At 40.1% G+C, this 15,833-nt stretch overlaps 1 protein-coding gene across 1 annotated transcript in view; it reads left to right on the top strand.

Annotated features, from left to right (window-relative positions):
• Window positions 1-7,808: 7,808 nt before the first annotated feature.
• The window catches only part of DNAH17 (dynein axonemal heavy chain 17), a gene marked incomplete at its 5' end in the record, with an annotated part of 124,228 nt that continues 116,203 nt past the window's right edge, over window positions 7,809-15,833 (top strand). Inside the window, 5 exons of the mRNA XM_083357082.1 lie at window positions 7,809-8,153; window positions 11,445-11,638; window positions 14,291-14,483; window positions 14,581-14,680; window positions 14,996-15,081. Of these exons, the coding sequence (XP_083213208.1) occupies window positions 7,809-8,153; window positions 11,445-11,638; window positions 14,291-14,483; window positions 14,581-14,680; window positions 14,996-15,081 (918 nt within the window). The remainder of the gene's footprint in view (window positions 8,154-11,444; window positions 11,639-14,290; window positions 14,484-14,580; window positions 14,681-14,995; window positions 15,082-15,833) is intronic.

Genomic DNA, 15,833 nt, shown 5'->3' with positions numbered 1-15,833 from the left:
GCCCAGATTGTTGGGAGCAATATGCTGACTCTGTAAACCATTTAGAGAGGGCTGTAAAGCACTGTGAAGAAGTATATAAGTCTAAGTGCTAAGTGCTACTGCTATTACTATTATCTAAATTAGATAACAATTGGTTTCATCATCTGCAAATCTCAGAGCTGTTCCTGTACATATATGGCTCCAAAAGAAATAGCCAAAAGAGTGCTTCAGAGTCATCAACTGGACAGTATAGCAGCTGTTGAACTCAGCTATTAGTTCAAACTAAAAAAAAATTCAAGAAGTTTGTGCAAGTGCAAAATCCATTGTACTTCTGGACAAATGTTTATTTTTTAACAACAACAACAATAGTTGGAAGGGAGCTTGGAGGTCATCTAGTTCAACCCGCTGCTCAGGCAGGAAACCCTATGCCACTTCAGACAAATGGCTGTCCACTCTCTTCTTAAAAACTTACACTGTTGGAGCATTCAAGACTTCTGGAGGCAGGTTGTCCCACTGATTAATTGTTCTAACTGTCAGAAAATTTCTCCTTAGTTCTAGGTTAGTTTCCATCTGTTGCTTCTTGTCCTACCTCCAGGTGCTTTGGAGAATAGCTTGACTCCCTCTTCTTTGTGGAACCTGCCCAAGGATGAGAAACCTATGAACCATGCAGTCATTGACCATGCAGACAGGATTGCTGGGATTTATTTCACTTGTAAGGATCAAATGTGCAAGTGGAATATAGGGTGTGGTAGGAGTTTGCAGGACAAAGAGTTCTATTAAATAAAGAATGTATCATGCCATAAATCAGTAGGTTATTTACTCTCAGTGATTATAGGGAAACTGCCAGAAGCAATATAAAGCCATTTGATAGAAAGAGATCTTCTTGAGCTAAACAGTGACTTGATGTGGTTCCAGATAATGTTTGTATTGTAGAATAATTCTGCTTTACTCACAGAATCTGTCAGCCTTGCGAAGTAGTCTGGACAAGAAGCACAGCCAGATGAACTAATTCTATTTTATTGTAAGGTTACTTTAATAGAACATTGCAAATTTGAAAGTACATCTCTATCATCCCTTTACAGCCTAAGAAACTAGGGAGAGTCCCGTTCTGAGACATTTGCCATGTCCATGTTGCTTGTGTGGACTCAGTTGCCTCTTATCTAACCATTCCTCTGGCTCCAGCTCCACCCTCCATCGCCCAAGGTCATTCCCACATACCACTCCTTGTTGCTCTCTTTTCAGTTGTAAACCTCCTGGTTTATCTCACTACTTTTGTTTTCTCTCTTTTCATACACAGAGGTTGTTTAAGGAGATGTAGGAAGAGCCAGGATACAGTGTCTTAATATCTGGCTTCTGTTTTCAAGGAGACCTTAGTACTTGCTAAGGTCTGCCAAGCAGTTCCAATTATCTAGAGATATCCTAAGGCAATCAGGACAATGTGGTTTAAGTGTATTTACTCAGAAGAGTTCCATGAGGCTTATCACCAGAGAAATCTGGTTTGCAGTCTTATCTTCCTAGAAATAGGTTTCGCTGAAATTTGTGCATATTGCTTCCAAGTAAAATAAATTGTCAATCAGTTACGCTTTTTGTTGCTATCTTTACACAACTATTCAGAGAATCATAGAATTGGAAGGGATCCAGAGGTCATTTAGTTCACCTCCACTGCTCTGTGCAAGGTCAGCTAAAGCATTTTAGATAAACAGCTATTCAGCCTCATAATGAAGGGGAATATATCAGTAGAAAAGTGCTTAATAGCAGGAAATTTCTCCTAATAACCACCTCCCTCTTGGATAACAGAGAATAAGTCCATCCCCTCCTCTGATATCTTTAGATTTCTTGGAGATAGCCATTTTATCTCCTCTCAATTTTCCCTTTTACAGGCTAAACATATTTGTTGCTGATTTGCAGTCATTTTTTCCATTCTGTGGCCTCCACTATACTCACTCTAACTCTGTGAGTGGGCTCTGCTTGTCAAAAATTCAGAAAATGCTTACTTTGACTCTGCTGGTATGTTACCACCCTACCTCCACCCCCGTTCTTATAAAACAATTCATAGCAAAGAATAATACATTATATAAAATTAGTTAAACTTATTATTTAATAAATAAGTACATAACTGTAAATATTTTTTTGAAATGCCTATCTGAGGCAGCTCCAGGTTGCGTGAGGACTGGAAACTGGAAATGTTTGGAAAATGTTTGGAAAAGAGCAGGAAAGCACAGCCTGTTCCTGCATGATTTTCAGAGGCTGCAGAGGCTGTACAAGAGCAGGGTCTTCTCATGAGACTTTCCAGAGATCTGAATACAGAATAAAGAATAACAGAGTTGGAAGGGATCTTGGAGGTCTTCTAGTCCAACCCCCTACTCAGGCAGGAAACCTTATACCATTTCAGACAAATGGTTGTCCAATCTCTTCTTAAAAACCTCCGGTGCTGGAGCACACACATATTCCTCACGGCACACGGAGTCTGGGTAAACCAACAGTTATAGCCAACAGAGAGCCTTATGCTCACTGGTCTTCTTGAGCCCTGGTGTTGCCCATTTGGAAGGTTGAAGCTCTTTTCTTGTAAGAAGCTTTCAGTACAGTGTCCTCTTTTGCAGGATTTCCTATCTTTCCTGGATGCTTATCTCCTTCTGGATTTCATTGGATCTGACTCATGTTCCATCACTGAACGCTTGTCTTCTGAATCCAGTAGAACAGGGGTGTCAAACTCAATTTCATTGAGGGCCGCATCAGCATTGCGGTTGCCCTCAGGGGGCCGGGTAGGTGTGGCCTGGGTGGGCGTGGTCTACTGGGTGGGCGTGGCTAGAGTGCATATGGCCTACTGGGTGGGCGTGGCCAGCTCTACATCATTCGCATCAAGGGTGCCTATGGGGGCCTGGGCAGGAGCGGGACAGATCTGAGGGTCTCTGGCAGAGGGAGGGTCTCTGGGCCAGGGCCAAGGCAGCGGGGGCCGTTCCCTCACTGTTTCCAGGATGGCTTCGCGGGCCACATGAAACCACTTTGCAGGCTGGATCCGGCCCCTGGGCCTTGTGTTTGACATGTCTGCAGTAGAATCTTTCTCCCCCCCACCCCCGCTGCTCCCTTAACATTATGCAATCAGAACTAATATTCCTAGAGCTTTAATCCAGAAAGATTTTGTGTTTGTAGCCTCACCCTTCAGGGGGAGTTGAAATAGTAAGTTTTATGAAATGTTTAGGAAATGTTTATTTCAATAATAAATCTTGTAAAACCCTGGGAGTTTAAAATGATTTGATGCCACAATCAGTCAATCACTTCTCCACCCTTTAATGGATTTTTCATTTCTGCTTTATAAACACCCACTTCCCGCAGAAAGAAATGAACATATTCTTCTTAACAGCCATTTGTAGAATATTTATAAGCCTAAATCTGAAAGAGACTAACTAGATGTTTTATAACAGGGGTCTTCAAACTTGGCCCTTTTATGACTTGTGGACTTCAACTCCCAGAATTCTTCAGTCCATAACAGAGAGTCCTAAACTTTTTTTGCTATCACACCTTGCTTTAAGTGTAACCTTAATGCCCACACTTTCCCTAAAAAATCTAAATACCAAAATGAACACAAATGAACAATGAAACCAATACAATGAAAGTTTGGGAAAGGTGGGCTTCTTGAACTATATAAATGAAAGATCCTTCATGTCTCCTTTGGATTCTGTCTGCGCCTGCCCAAAGAAGGTCTACCTTACTGTTTGGGAAACCCTGCCATAAACAGTGAGAAAGACACACTTTTTACAGAGTGCTCACCTACTCAGCTTGATGACCATGAAAATTACAACTCTTCCTTGAGTCACTCCTTGCTGGGGATCCTGCCTTTTGAGATGTGATTTTTCACCACTACCACCACAAATGAATAGTGTAGTGTGTAGGGTATATTTGATGGCATTTATTTATGCAGCGTTGATTGAAACCCAAAAAAGCTTCTTACATCAGCCAGACTCTTGTTCATCAGCCCCAGTAAGCACTGGGCCTCTTGCTTTGTAGGCATCTCCTACTTGCTGTTGCTCTGTCATTCAATACGTTGAAAACTGAAACTAGGAATCTGATTAAAGCTATTCAGTACTGCTACAGCAAAACAGGTGCTACAATTGCGTAAAAGAATAGCTTTATGGTGAGAAAGCTTATATGGATATACACTTGACTTCCAGAGCTATTTCGAGAAACACTATTTTAAATGCTAAATCCTCTTACCACTTCTTCACTGCTGCACAGATACCAAAACCCAGGACTCAGTTGCTGGGCTGATCAACAACCCAATGTCTCATCTATATAAGAGAGTCAAAAATGTGACAGCCACTAAAATAAGTATTTTTTGAAAGAACAACAATTTGCTATCTCTGGAAAAAACCTAAAAGTGAAGATGTAGTAATATTTCACAGGTGAAGGTTTCTATTTTATGAAGAAATAGACTCTAGTGATATTCTAGAGGGTAAGAGACGGGCACAGAAAGATACAATTCATCTTCCACATCTGTTTACTTCACAAATAAAGGATACAGATCCTAAAAGACTTTCAGGATACTCCTACTTCAATAGCAACTGTTGATTTATTAGCTGGTTGGCACTGAAAGGGCCATTTTACACCCAGTGTGTCCAATTATAACCTATATGAAGTCTTCAGGTGTAGTAAGCAGGAACACAAAAAGAATCCATACCTTATAGACTGCTTGAATGTAATTTGTGTATTTATGTTGTTAAAGACGACAACATGCATCCGGAAATGTTGAATGAGACAAAAACAGTTGTCATTCGAGATGTTCATCAAAGAGCTACAATTAAAACATACTTATGCAAAACATGCAGCTGCTGGGACTGAATATAATCTGGGACATGAATGTAAGACAGGGCATTTCCTTCCAGGATGCTGTAAATTGCCAGAAACTTTGCAGCCAACATTTTTTTTTAAATACTCCCAGACTGCTTGGCCAACAGTATCTGAAAGAGGAGTTTCATTTCTTATGTTAGTGGAGTATCCTGTCAAGCTGTGGATGAAATATCATTGGTCTGCCATGCATAAATTACAGACTACAGACACAAACCTCAGTAAATGTTGCCCTTTATTAGCAACTGGCAATGTAAAAAGCCAGAGGGGAATATTAAAAGAAAACTTGACTTGTTTCAATAAACTTCAAACCTCTCTCTTCTGTTTACACAGTCGTGTCATCGGCAGAATAAAGAAAAGAGAGGTGATAGATGATGGGGGAATGAATGAATCACCCTATGGCTCTTATACACTGCATGTTTGTTGGGAAACTGCTGATTTGTCAGTAGCTGCAAGAATAATAATGAATGCCTGAATAAATGGAGTGATGCTTTGATTAATGTTTCCAAAAATTAATGTTAAATTATTAAATGTTGGTTATGTATTTATTTTGCTTCCTTGCAAAAAGGCATATAGATACTAACTAGTCTGGGAACGAAGAGAAAAAAGAAGGGAAAAAAAGATTTCCATCTGTTATCTGGAATTTTAGGCTTCATTATTAGCATTTTAATAATAGTGATATTAGCATTTTAGCAAGGCATCCATATCTCCTTTGAAGTTCAGGAAATTACATTTTCCTTTTAATCGAAACCATTTTTTTAATAGCGAGAACTAGTCTTTCCAGCAATTAAACAATAGGGAGCCAAATAACAGAATAACAGAGCTGGAAGGGACCTTTGAGGTCTTCCAGATCAACCGCCTGCTCAAGCAGGAGACCCTACTATTTCAGACAAATGGTTATCCAATCTCTTCTTGAAAACCACTGATGGAGCGTCCATAACATATTCTGGAAGTTCTTGAGTACACTTGCAAGTATATTAAGAAAAATAAAACTCAGCTGAGAAAGGGGTGACATAAGCTATACATTTGCCACTTATCTAGGAATGGTGCTCCCTATTTTTTTGTAATTTGATTTTTGCTTTCTGATGCATCTCATATGCTGAATATATATCGTTTGTTTCTGTACCTTATAAAAAGACTAACTCTCCTTAATAAATGCTTTCTGCTGTGCCTGAATTACTTGGTGATTTGTATTTTGGACTAAAATAAAACCCCTTGCAAAAGTAGAATTCTTTTCTCTCCGATAGTTAGAAAATAAAATATTCAGCTTCACACAAACCTGGTCCCTGAGTTTCTAGGCAACATGGCCATATGTAATTTGTGGACATTGTTGTGTGGCTTTAGGAAGCAGCAAGAAGCAAGACATCACCACAGCAGGGCAGTTAATACTTACAATGGACACCTGCAGGACAGCTGTTGATGCCCACAAAATGAATTCTAAAGGCAAAAGTATTACATCACCTTAAAGCCCACTGTGTTTTGATCAAATCATAACAGGCGAAGAGATTATTCTAGGAAAAGGGGAACTTTCCATTTCACCACCTTCTGGGCCAGTGAGGGAATGTAGGTGGAAGAAGGTTCTAGCAGGTGTGACCGTTGATAAATGATGTCACAAGACTTCTCTTTGGAAGCAATATTCCTTGGCAGTTGGAGGTTTTCAACTGAATGCCCCCAGGCCTATTAGGTAAGAAAAACATTGTAAAACCTTTAGCTCTGTTTGCCTGTGGGAGTGAAGAGCCTTTTGTGAGTATCTTGATTCCCCTAAAGCAGGGGTGTCAAACTGCTGGCCCATAGGCTGTTTGCATCATGTGGAGGCCGTGCCCACCCCAGCTCTGGCAATGCGAAAAAAGTCACGATACATCGCGACACATCACTTGATGCAGCAAGTTTGACACCTGTGCCCTAAAGCAAGGGAATCCCTGGCAATGTGTAGCCCTCCAAACGTGGCAATGCTTAATCTTCTTATCTTTTGGCCATGCTAGGTAGGTAGGGATGATGGGAATTCAACCACCGCCTATTGTTCAGCATTTATTTATTTAATTTATAAAGCCGCCTACTCACTCACAGTGATTCTAGGTAGCTTACAAACAGTGAAAACACAGTGTAGAATATATATATAAAAAACAATAACCCCCACCCACCCACCCACAGAGACAACACAAGGTCAAAAAAAGCCATTTGATGGACTCCATTCCACTCTGGGTTCCCCAGGCCCGCTGGCAAAACCAAGTCTTCAGGGCCTTACGAGAGTGTCAAAGTGGGGCCAATCTAATTTCTGAAGGAATGATATTCCAAGGGAGGGAGCCACTTTGGAGGAGGCTCTTCTTCTGGGTTCTGCCAGATGTACCTCTTTAGGGGACCTGCAACATTTCTTGCCTCCCCAATCTAGTGGGACAAGTAGATGTGACCGGCAAGAGACGGTCCCTCAGATAACCTTTAAAGTGACAACCAGCACCTTGACTTGCACCTGGAAGCAAATCGGCAACCAATGTAATTCCCACAGGAGAGGTGACACATATGCACACTGAGGTCTGCACCAAACCATGCAGGCTGTTGCATTTTGAACCAACTGGAGCTTCCAGTTGCTTTTCAAGGGCAGCCCCAGGTAGAGTGCATTGCAAGTCAAGACAGGAGGTGACTAGGGCATGAGTGACCATGAGTAGGAATTGTTGGCCCAGGAAAGGTATAACTGGCACACAACCCGCAGATGAGCAGGAGTTGTGAGTCCATGAAGACCTCCAGATTACACACTGGGTCTGTTTGCAGCAGTGCTGCCCCATCCAAGACCAAAAGTGGCAATTTTCCATGGGCCAAAGAACCCCAAACCCAGAGCCATTTGATCTTGCCAGTTTTAACCTGTTGTTCTTCATCCAGCCCCTAACAGATGCTTTCTTCTCAGGACAGGAAATAACATTGGGAGAAGAGATTTTCCAGTTCATTATCTGCTCAGCTCTGTTCATTCTGTGGTTAGCTAATGAGGAATCAACATGGCAACAGTGGCTGATAAACGACTGGATTTCATAGAGAATTATTGCACTCTGTCTCTTCATGTTAAGCCTGACAAATGGTCCAAGTTTGCAACCAGTGAAGAGACTCATACCATGCTCAATGAGTTCTATGAGAAGCCGGATGTGACAACACTAGTGATCACCCTCAATCCTACTGGACAAATAATCCCCTGCCTTGGCTTCCCATCAACACTGAAAAATAAAGGAATTTATTTTGTGAAAAAGAAGCATGAAAACATTACCAAAGATAACTTCCTGGAGGCACTCATTGTTGGAGACATCAGTCCTTCCCCAGTAGAGCAGATGATGGCTATTGTGGAAGAGGTGGGCTTCCAGTTTTGGTTTGTGGTTCACTAGAGTGCTTCCATTTTCAGCAAATATACAGAGAGGCTGGTGCTTTGACAGCAGGACTGGCTTCAACAAGATGGATAGCTCACAAACATATTGATTAATCCGGGGTCCTCAGTATTTCATGAAAATGGAAGCAAAGATGCTACAATATTATGGTTGAAGCTATTGTTTTTCACTATTGTATAAAGCCAATATAATGCAATAGCTACAGTCCTGGAAAGGGAAAATTCATTTTTCCAATCCCAATCCCTCTTCCATTCCCAGTCCTAATTTATTCCTATAATGGTTGTGAGAGATTTGCTTGTTGGAAGCTCTCCGGGAAGGTTGCAACGTGACCCCCAGGATGCATAGTGGTTGCCAAGTACACTGCAATGGTTGTAAATGCAAAGACCTGTCATGAGTCACTTTTTCGTCACTCTCAGAATCAAATTTTATTTGGTTCTCTTTGAAGAAAGAGCTAGGATTGAAATATAACAAATTACACCTAGCAATTTCTGGCCTCTTTTCTTTATTCTTATTTTTGGAAAAAAAAACCTTAATATTTCCTTCCAATATCTGTGACCCTGTGTGAAATTGCACAGTGATGCCTGCTGTTTAAAGAAATGGCTGAGTCCTCTGTGTGTCTATGTAGGAGTAGTCCCAGAAAACCCTATGATGTTTACATTAATCACAGATATTCTTTTTATATATGGATCTAATAGGTAAAATTATGAAAGAAACTCTATGAAATATCCGGAGAAGTAGCAAAAATGCCATGGTAGCTAGTGAACTTAAGCTTCTCCCTGTAACCGATCTTGTGCTGTTTACATATGATGGGCAACATGAGAAGTTGCCTCATGCTGGTCAAAATATTGGTTGATTTATCTATCAATAAAGGAGAATATTGGTAGTTCAGGATTGAAATTATTGAAATTAACAGCAGCTCTCTGGAGACTCAGGACAAGACTGCCCTGCTATCTGTGCATCCTTTTAAATGGGGATGTGCAGAACTGAAACAGAGACCTTGGTGTGTGGCCATGCCCTGCTCATAAAGAGCCTTGGTGGAGCAGTGGGCTAATGCCTCCTTAAGTAACACCAGCTGCCTGCAATTAGTGCAGGTTCGCATCCCACCAGGCTCAAAGTTGACTCAGCCTTCCATCCTTCCGAGGTAGGTAAAATGAGGACCCAGATGGTTGGGGGCAATTAAGCTGACTTTGTAATAATGCCGCTGGGGTGTGTGTAAAAGCCCTAATAAGCAGGCATATACATAGAATGAAGGCTACTGCTAAGCTTGTAAGCCGCCCTGAGTCTTCGGAGAAGGGCGGGATATAAATAGAATTAAAATAAATAAAATAAAAATTTCCCTCAACAGAAGCATAGAAAGACAGGAAGAGGAACAGGCTGAGATAATCCGTGCCTGAAGGCCAGTAAAAAGGAAATGACACTAAGAAGCATTGGTAAAACAGTGCTACTAAAGCATTTCTTCCATCACCACTTTTATATTACACAAATTACCACTCTAGTACATATACAAAGCCCTACTCCCACAATATGAGAGAGACCAGAAATACAAATACATTCTCAGTCACAGGTAACACACATCTGCCTGTCTCTGGAGATTCACAGTCATTCAGGTTATAGTTATCCCAAAGATGCTTTTTCACGAGGCAACTGGATTTTTTTTTTTGGTTTTCTTTGGAGACTTTTCGCTTCTCATCCAAGAAGCTTCTTCAGCTCTGACTGGATGGTGGGGAATGGAAGGATTTATATTCCTTGCAGACAGCTGGTCATTTGCATTCTTTTACAGAGTCGTTGAGGCCACCCGGAGGCTTATCTGTGTCTTGGGGGGTCACCTGAGTAGTGCAAATGGATGTGGAGCCTTCTTGGAACTGTTGAAAGGACTGTGTTGCAAACTGCAGATAGATGATGTCGTATTCCCCCACCCTCTGTTGAGAGAGGGCTGTTCAGTTTTGACATAGATGGCCTCTTTTTTTGAAAGAGGGGTCAAAGAGGCCATCTGTGTCAAAACTGAACAGCCTGCTCTCAACAGAGGGGGAGGGATATGACATCATCTATCTCCAGTCTACAACACAGTCTTTTCAACAGTTCCAAGAAGGCTCCACACCCATTTGCACTATTCAGGTGACCCTGACAACACAGATAAAATTCCAGGTGTCCTCAATGACTCTCTAAAAGAATGCAAATGAACAGCTATCTGCAAGGAGTATAAATCTTTCCATTCCCCACCATCCAATCAGAGCTGAAGAAGCTTCTTGGATGAGAAGCAAAACGTCTTCAAAGAAAAACAAGAAAGTCCAGTTGCCTGGAGAAAAAGCATCTTTGGGATATCCACCTGTCCTGGTTTAGACCTTCACAGATACATACTGTACGAGTGCCATATGAGCACACAGTCTGATTAGTCCCACAGGAGAAAATGCACAAAAACACACCTATGCAGAGATGGAACACATGATTTCATTACAAAGAAAGAAAATATCAAAACCTACTAAGGCCATGAGAGGCAAAAGGAGTAGGAGTTTGTTTCTATAGAGATATTTTAATATTGGTAAACATTTCCCCTAGTTCAAACTTTGATCTTTTTCATAGATTTATAGGCTGCTTCAACAGTTTAACTGGGCCTAAAAATAAAATTTCCTTGTCTTGCCTAAAATAGTGCACTTATCTTTTCTTAGAAAGTAATACACTGAAAGAGAAAGGATTGGTGCTTATGCAGCATTATTGTTAATCCAGCATTGTGCATATTACTAGTACATCACTGACATAGCTCTGATATAGCAGCTACAAGAATAGTGACATTGCACGAATGCTGTTGTTCTGCAATGAAATTCCAGGCATGGATGTTTTAAAGTAGAATGGATTTTTCCAGAAGAGTTTTAGTTTGATTAGGTGCCATGATCTGTTAAGATTGAAAAAAGGTACTTTATAAGAGGGTATAAAGTAATAATTTCACATTCAAAACACTGTTTCAAGCTCAAAACTGTTTTACTTTACTCCAAAATAGCTGCGTTGTTTACAAAACTGGCTATCATGGTAATTCCAGGAGATTTTTGAGCTCCAATAGAATTTTTTAATAAATTTGAAACAGAACTGTTCCAAAGTCAAGGCTTTCTAAACAATCAAAACTGATTAATATGAAACTATTTCATACCTGAAAGAAATATTTTGTGCTCAAAATGGCTTTTTTTCAAATCCAAACTAATCTGAATTTCAAAAGTGTTTTGTGACAGTAGTATATGTTATAATAAAATAATCCTTCTCCTACAGGTTGCCTACTCCCTGTTCATGAAAAGGGTAAACCTAAGCGGGTGGCCTCGCGTAGTAGCTGAAGACGTGATTCGGCAAGCTCACAGGCTGAAAAATGAGATGTTTGTGATGGGAGGAAAGATAAAAGGAAAAACACTGCTCCCTTTACCAGAGAACATGGATGCTCTGGATAGTGTCTCAGAAGTCTTTGACAGGTGGATGCCTTTCAATTATGTCTGCCACCTTTGTGGGGAGTGTGAGAGGATAGGCAGGACTCTTTCAATTACAGTAGTCCTCGATGTACGACCACAATTAAGCCCAAAAGCTCTATTGTTAAATGAGACATATGTTGAGTTTGGCCCCATTTTACAACCTTTCTTGCTACAATGGTTAAGTGAATCATTGCAGTTGATATGTTAGTAACCTGGTTTAAGTGAATCTGGCTTCCCCATTGACTTTGCTTGTCACAAGCTCGCAAAGCATGATCACGTGACCTTGGGACACAGCAATGGTCATACATATGAACAAGTTGCCAAGATCTGAATTTTGATCATGTGACCATGGGGATGCTGCAAAGGTCGTAACTGTGAAAAACAGTCATTAGACACATTAGACGCCTGCCCTTTGGAATCAGCTCCCCCGAGAATTTCGGATGGCCCCAGATCTCCGGTCCTTTCGTCGCGACCTAAAGACATACCTTTTCCAACTGGCTGACCTGGACTGATGTTGGGGTTTTAATCATGTTTTAATTTTTGCAGGTTTTAGTGGGGCTTTGTAAAATTTAATTTCTTTTAATATTTGTATTCATTGTTTTTATTGTTGTTTTTATTGTTGTTAGCCGCCCTGAGTCTTTCGGGAGATAGGGCGGCATATAAGTCCCATAATTAAATTAAATTAAATTTAATAAATTAAATTAAATTAAATTAAATTAAATTTTTCAATGCCGTTGTAAATTTGAATCATCAGTAAATGAACTGTTTTAAATTGAACGTTACCTGTACAAATAAATAGATACATATACTATTAGATGGCAATTATTATAATCACCTAAATGTAGATAATCATGTGGGTACATTCAGTTAGCCCTTATTTTACTGCCCATAGCACCTTGTTCCCTTCAGTTACTCAGGAAATCAAATATTGTCCATTTATCCCTCACTTTTTATTAAACTCTTGCCCAGCTACTGTCAAAAGATTCCAAAGTTTGCATTAAGTTTATGCAACATGTCTTTCTGTCTGACTGTGCTTATACTGTTGGGGGCAATTAAGCTGACTTTGTAATAATGCCGCTTGGGGTGTGTGTGAAAGCCCTAATAAGCAGGCATATACATAGAATGAAGGCTACTGCTAAGCTTGTAAGCCGCCCTGAGTCTTTGGAGAAGGGCGGGATATAAATGGAATTAAAATAAATAAATAAATAAATAAATACTGTGTGTAGAATCCAATTTACAAAATTGAGTCCAATCCCATAATCTGGATCTTCATTAGACAATGTTTTAGCTTTTTTTACGTGGTTCTTTAGTATGTGCAACAGAAAACATGCTGGACAGAGGAGTCCCAGTTCCCACAGTATGAAGTCTTATAGGATATATACATGTGTGTGTGTGAGTGAGTGAGTGTGAGTGTGTGTGTGTGTGTGTGTGAAATATTTGTCAAGTCTTTTGAATACCTTGCTAGTTAAATCTTTTTTCCTGTTTCAGCCTAACCCAAGGCTATCCGCAGGCTATAGTCACAACTTATGACAGTTCATTATTTGTGTAAATTATTCAAAAGACTTGACAAATATTTAACACATATATCTCCCTTGCTTCCTAGCTAATAAAGAGAGAAAGAGCCTGTGGCCTAGGGGTTAAAACAACTGCCTAACATATAATTAGCCCAGGTTCGAATCTCAGATAAAGGGTATGACTGACTGATGAGAACAAAATAAGTTCGAAATGGCCATATCAGCCTCCCTAATTCTTTATTAGCAATTTGAATAATTTACACAAATAATGAACTGTCGTAAGTTGCGACTATAGCCTGCGGATAGCCTTGGGTTAGGCTGAAACAGGAAAGAAGATTTAACTAGCAAGGTATTCAAAAGACTTGACAAATATTTAACACATATATCTCCCTTGCTTCCTAGCTAATTTTTTTTATTATTAGATTTATATACCGCCCTTCTCTCGAAGGACTCAGGGCGGTGTACAGGGCAATTAAAACACAATATACAATATACAATATGCAAAGTTAAAAATAAATTAAATTAAATAGCCCTAACAAGAAAACACATTCTAACAATTTAAAATTTAAAATTTTAAAATCCCAATCCCTCAGTCCAGGCCAGCAAGCTCAAATAACCAAGTTTTCAAGTCGCGGCGAAAGGAGTGAAGGTCGGGAGCCATCCTGAGCTCAACAGGGAGCTGGTTCCAGAGGGCAGGCGTGCCCACAGAGAATGCTCTCCCCCTGGGGGCCACCAGTTGGCATTCCCTGGCTGACGGCACCCTGAGGAGGCCCTCTCTGTGGGAGCGCACAGGACGATGGGAAGTTGACGCCAGCAGAAGGTGCTCCCGTAAATAATCCGGACCCATGCTATAATAAAAAGAGAAAGAGCCTGTGGCCTAGGGCTTAAAACAACTGCCTAATATATAATTAGCCCAGGTTCAAATCCCAGATAAAGTGTATGACTGACTGATGAGAACAAAATAAGTATCAGCCTCCCTAATTCTTTATTAGTAATTTGAATAATTTACATTATATATATATATATATATATATATATATATATATATATATATATATATATATATATATATAATAACGAATCAAAAGCTAAGATTATTTCCTCTTTACTTTTAAATCTTCTCTGTACTATTTTTTTTCAGCCTACCTGCTACTGTGGACAGTTCTCTGCTACACTCCATTGAAACAATAATCATTGACTGGTCTCATCAGATACGAGATATCTTGAGCAAGGATTCTTCCCAGCCTCTTCTGGATGGCTTAAACCCGTTACCCAGAGTAGAATTTGATTTCTGGTACAGTAGGCAGGTCAACCTGCAGTGCATAAATGAGCAGGTAGGCCAAAGAGCTTCTTTCAGGTTTGCAAGGCCATCAGCCTGTAATACTGAAGACCGACATGTTTTCTGATCTGATTTTTGCTTTTCCCCATCAGCTTTATGCACCTCAGGTCAAAAAGATTGCTGACATTTTAGAGCGAGCAAAAAGCTGCTATTGGCCAGCACTTAAGAATGTCTTCAAGGATGTATCGGCAGGTAAACTCTATTTCCTAGAGAGTCCAGTTGCATAACCTATGTAAGTGTTTCATGTAATTCTAGAAATCAAAGGAGGAGCAACCAACTTAATATAATACCGTACACTATATTTTATAGCCATATTTTTTAAACAGAGGAGTTCCAGGGCCTACTGCTTTCCCTAATCCCCATTCCCTTCCCCTTCCTTCAGATTCCTGCATTTGCAGGTTCCAAGTCCAACCAACCTAAACATTATTATGAAAGAGTTCTACAAAAAATTTAATCAGTCCTTTTTCTTTCTTAATTCACTTACTCTCAAGCATTCCTTTTATTCAGGTTTGAAAGAAGCTGATGATATTAACCTGTATTTGCAACCTCTAAAAGTTACACTTGAGGAAGTGGAACAAGCTGATTATCAACAGGTATGTCAAAAGAGAAATAATGTTTTGAGAGTTACCATGTTTCTTGATGCAGGAAGCTTACAGGCCACTATATCACTTTTAAAAGACATATCGACCTTTTCACAAATAGAAATGGCCTGCCCTCTGCTCCTCTAGCTAGTTACTATGGGCTGTGAAGTCCAACACATCTGAAGAACTCTAGGCTGGGTCAGGTGCTGTATGCGATAATACCATTAGAGAATTCCCTGGAATTATTACACAAAGAACAAGTAAAGATCCTGACTAACTATTTAGGATTAAATTAAAGCTTGAAAGTCAGCATAAATCCAATCATAGAGGCTGGAGGGGAGGGAATGGCTGATTCCAGAATGATTGGGAATCAGTTATTACCACTTCCAACACAAAGAATACGGCATGGTAAAAGCTCATTCTTGTCTTCTTATGAGTCTGTTATCCTGGACTCTCTTAAACTGGGGGAATCTTCTCATGCAGCACAACACATTCTAAATCCTCTCCATTAAGCATAAAACAGAGAGTATAAAAGCCATTTAGGGACAATCTATGTTACTGAAAACTTTTGCCCATAGAGTGCTATACTGTCTAGAGGAGAGTTTCCCAACCTCAGTAACATTAAGATATGTGGACCTCAACTCCCAGAATTCCCCAGCCAACATAATCTAGACTCCTTGCCCTGACATAGCATGCAAACACAATCCCCCATATGATGATTAAAACAAAAAAGAGGGTAAACTAATACATTATGTTTGCTGCTA

This window comes from Vipera ursinii (genome assembly GCF_947247035.1).
Source record: "Vipera ursinii genome assembly, chromosome: 2".
NCBI lineage: Eukaryota > Metazoa > Chordata > Lepidosauria > Squamata > Viperidae > Vipera > Vipera ursinii.
The sequence above is the reverse complement of the archived record's forward strand: the minus strand, read 5'-3'. Positions and strand labels throughout refer to the sequence as shown.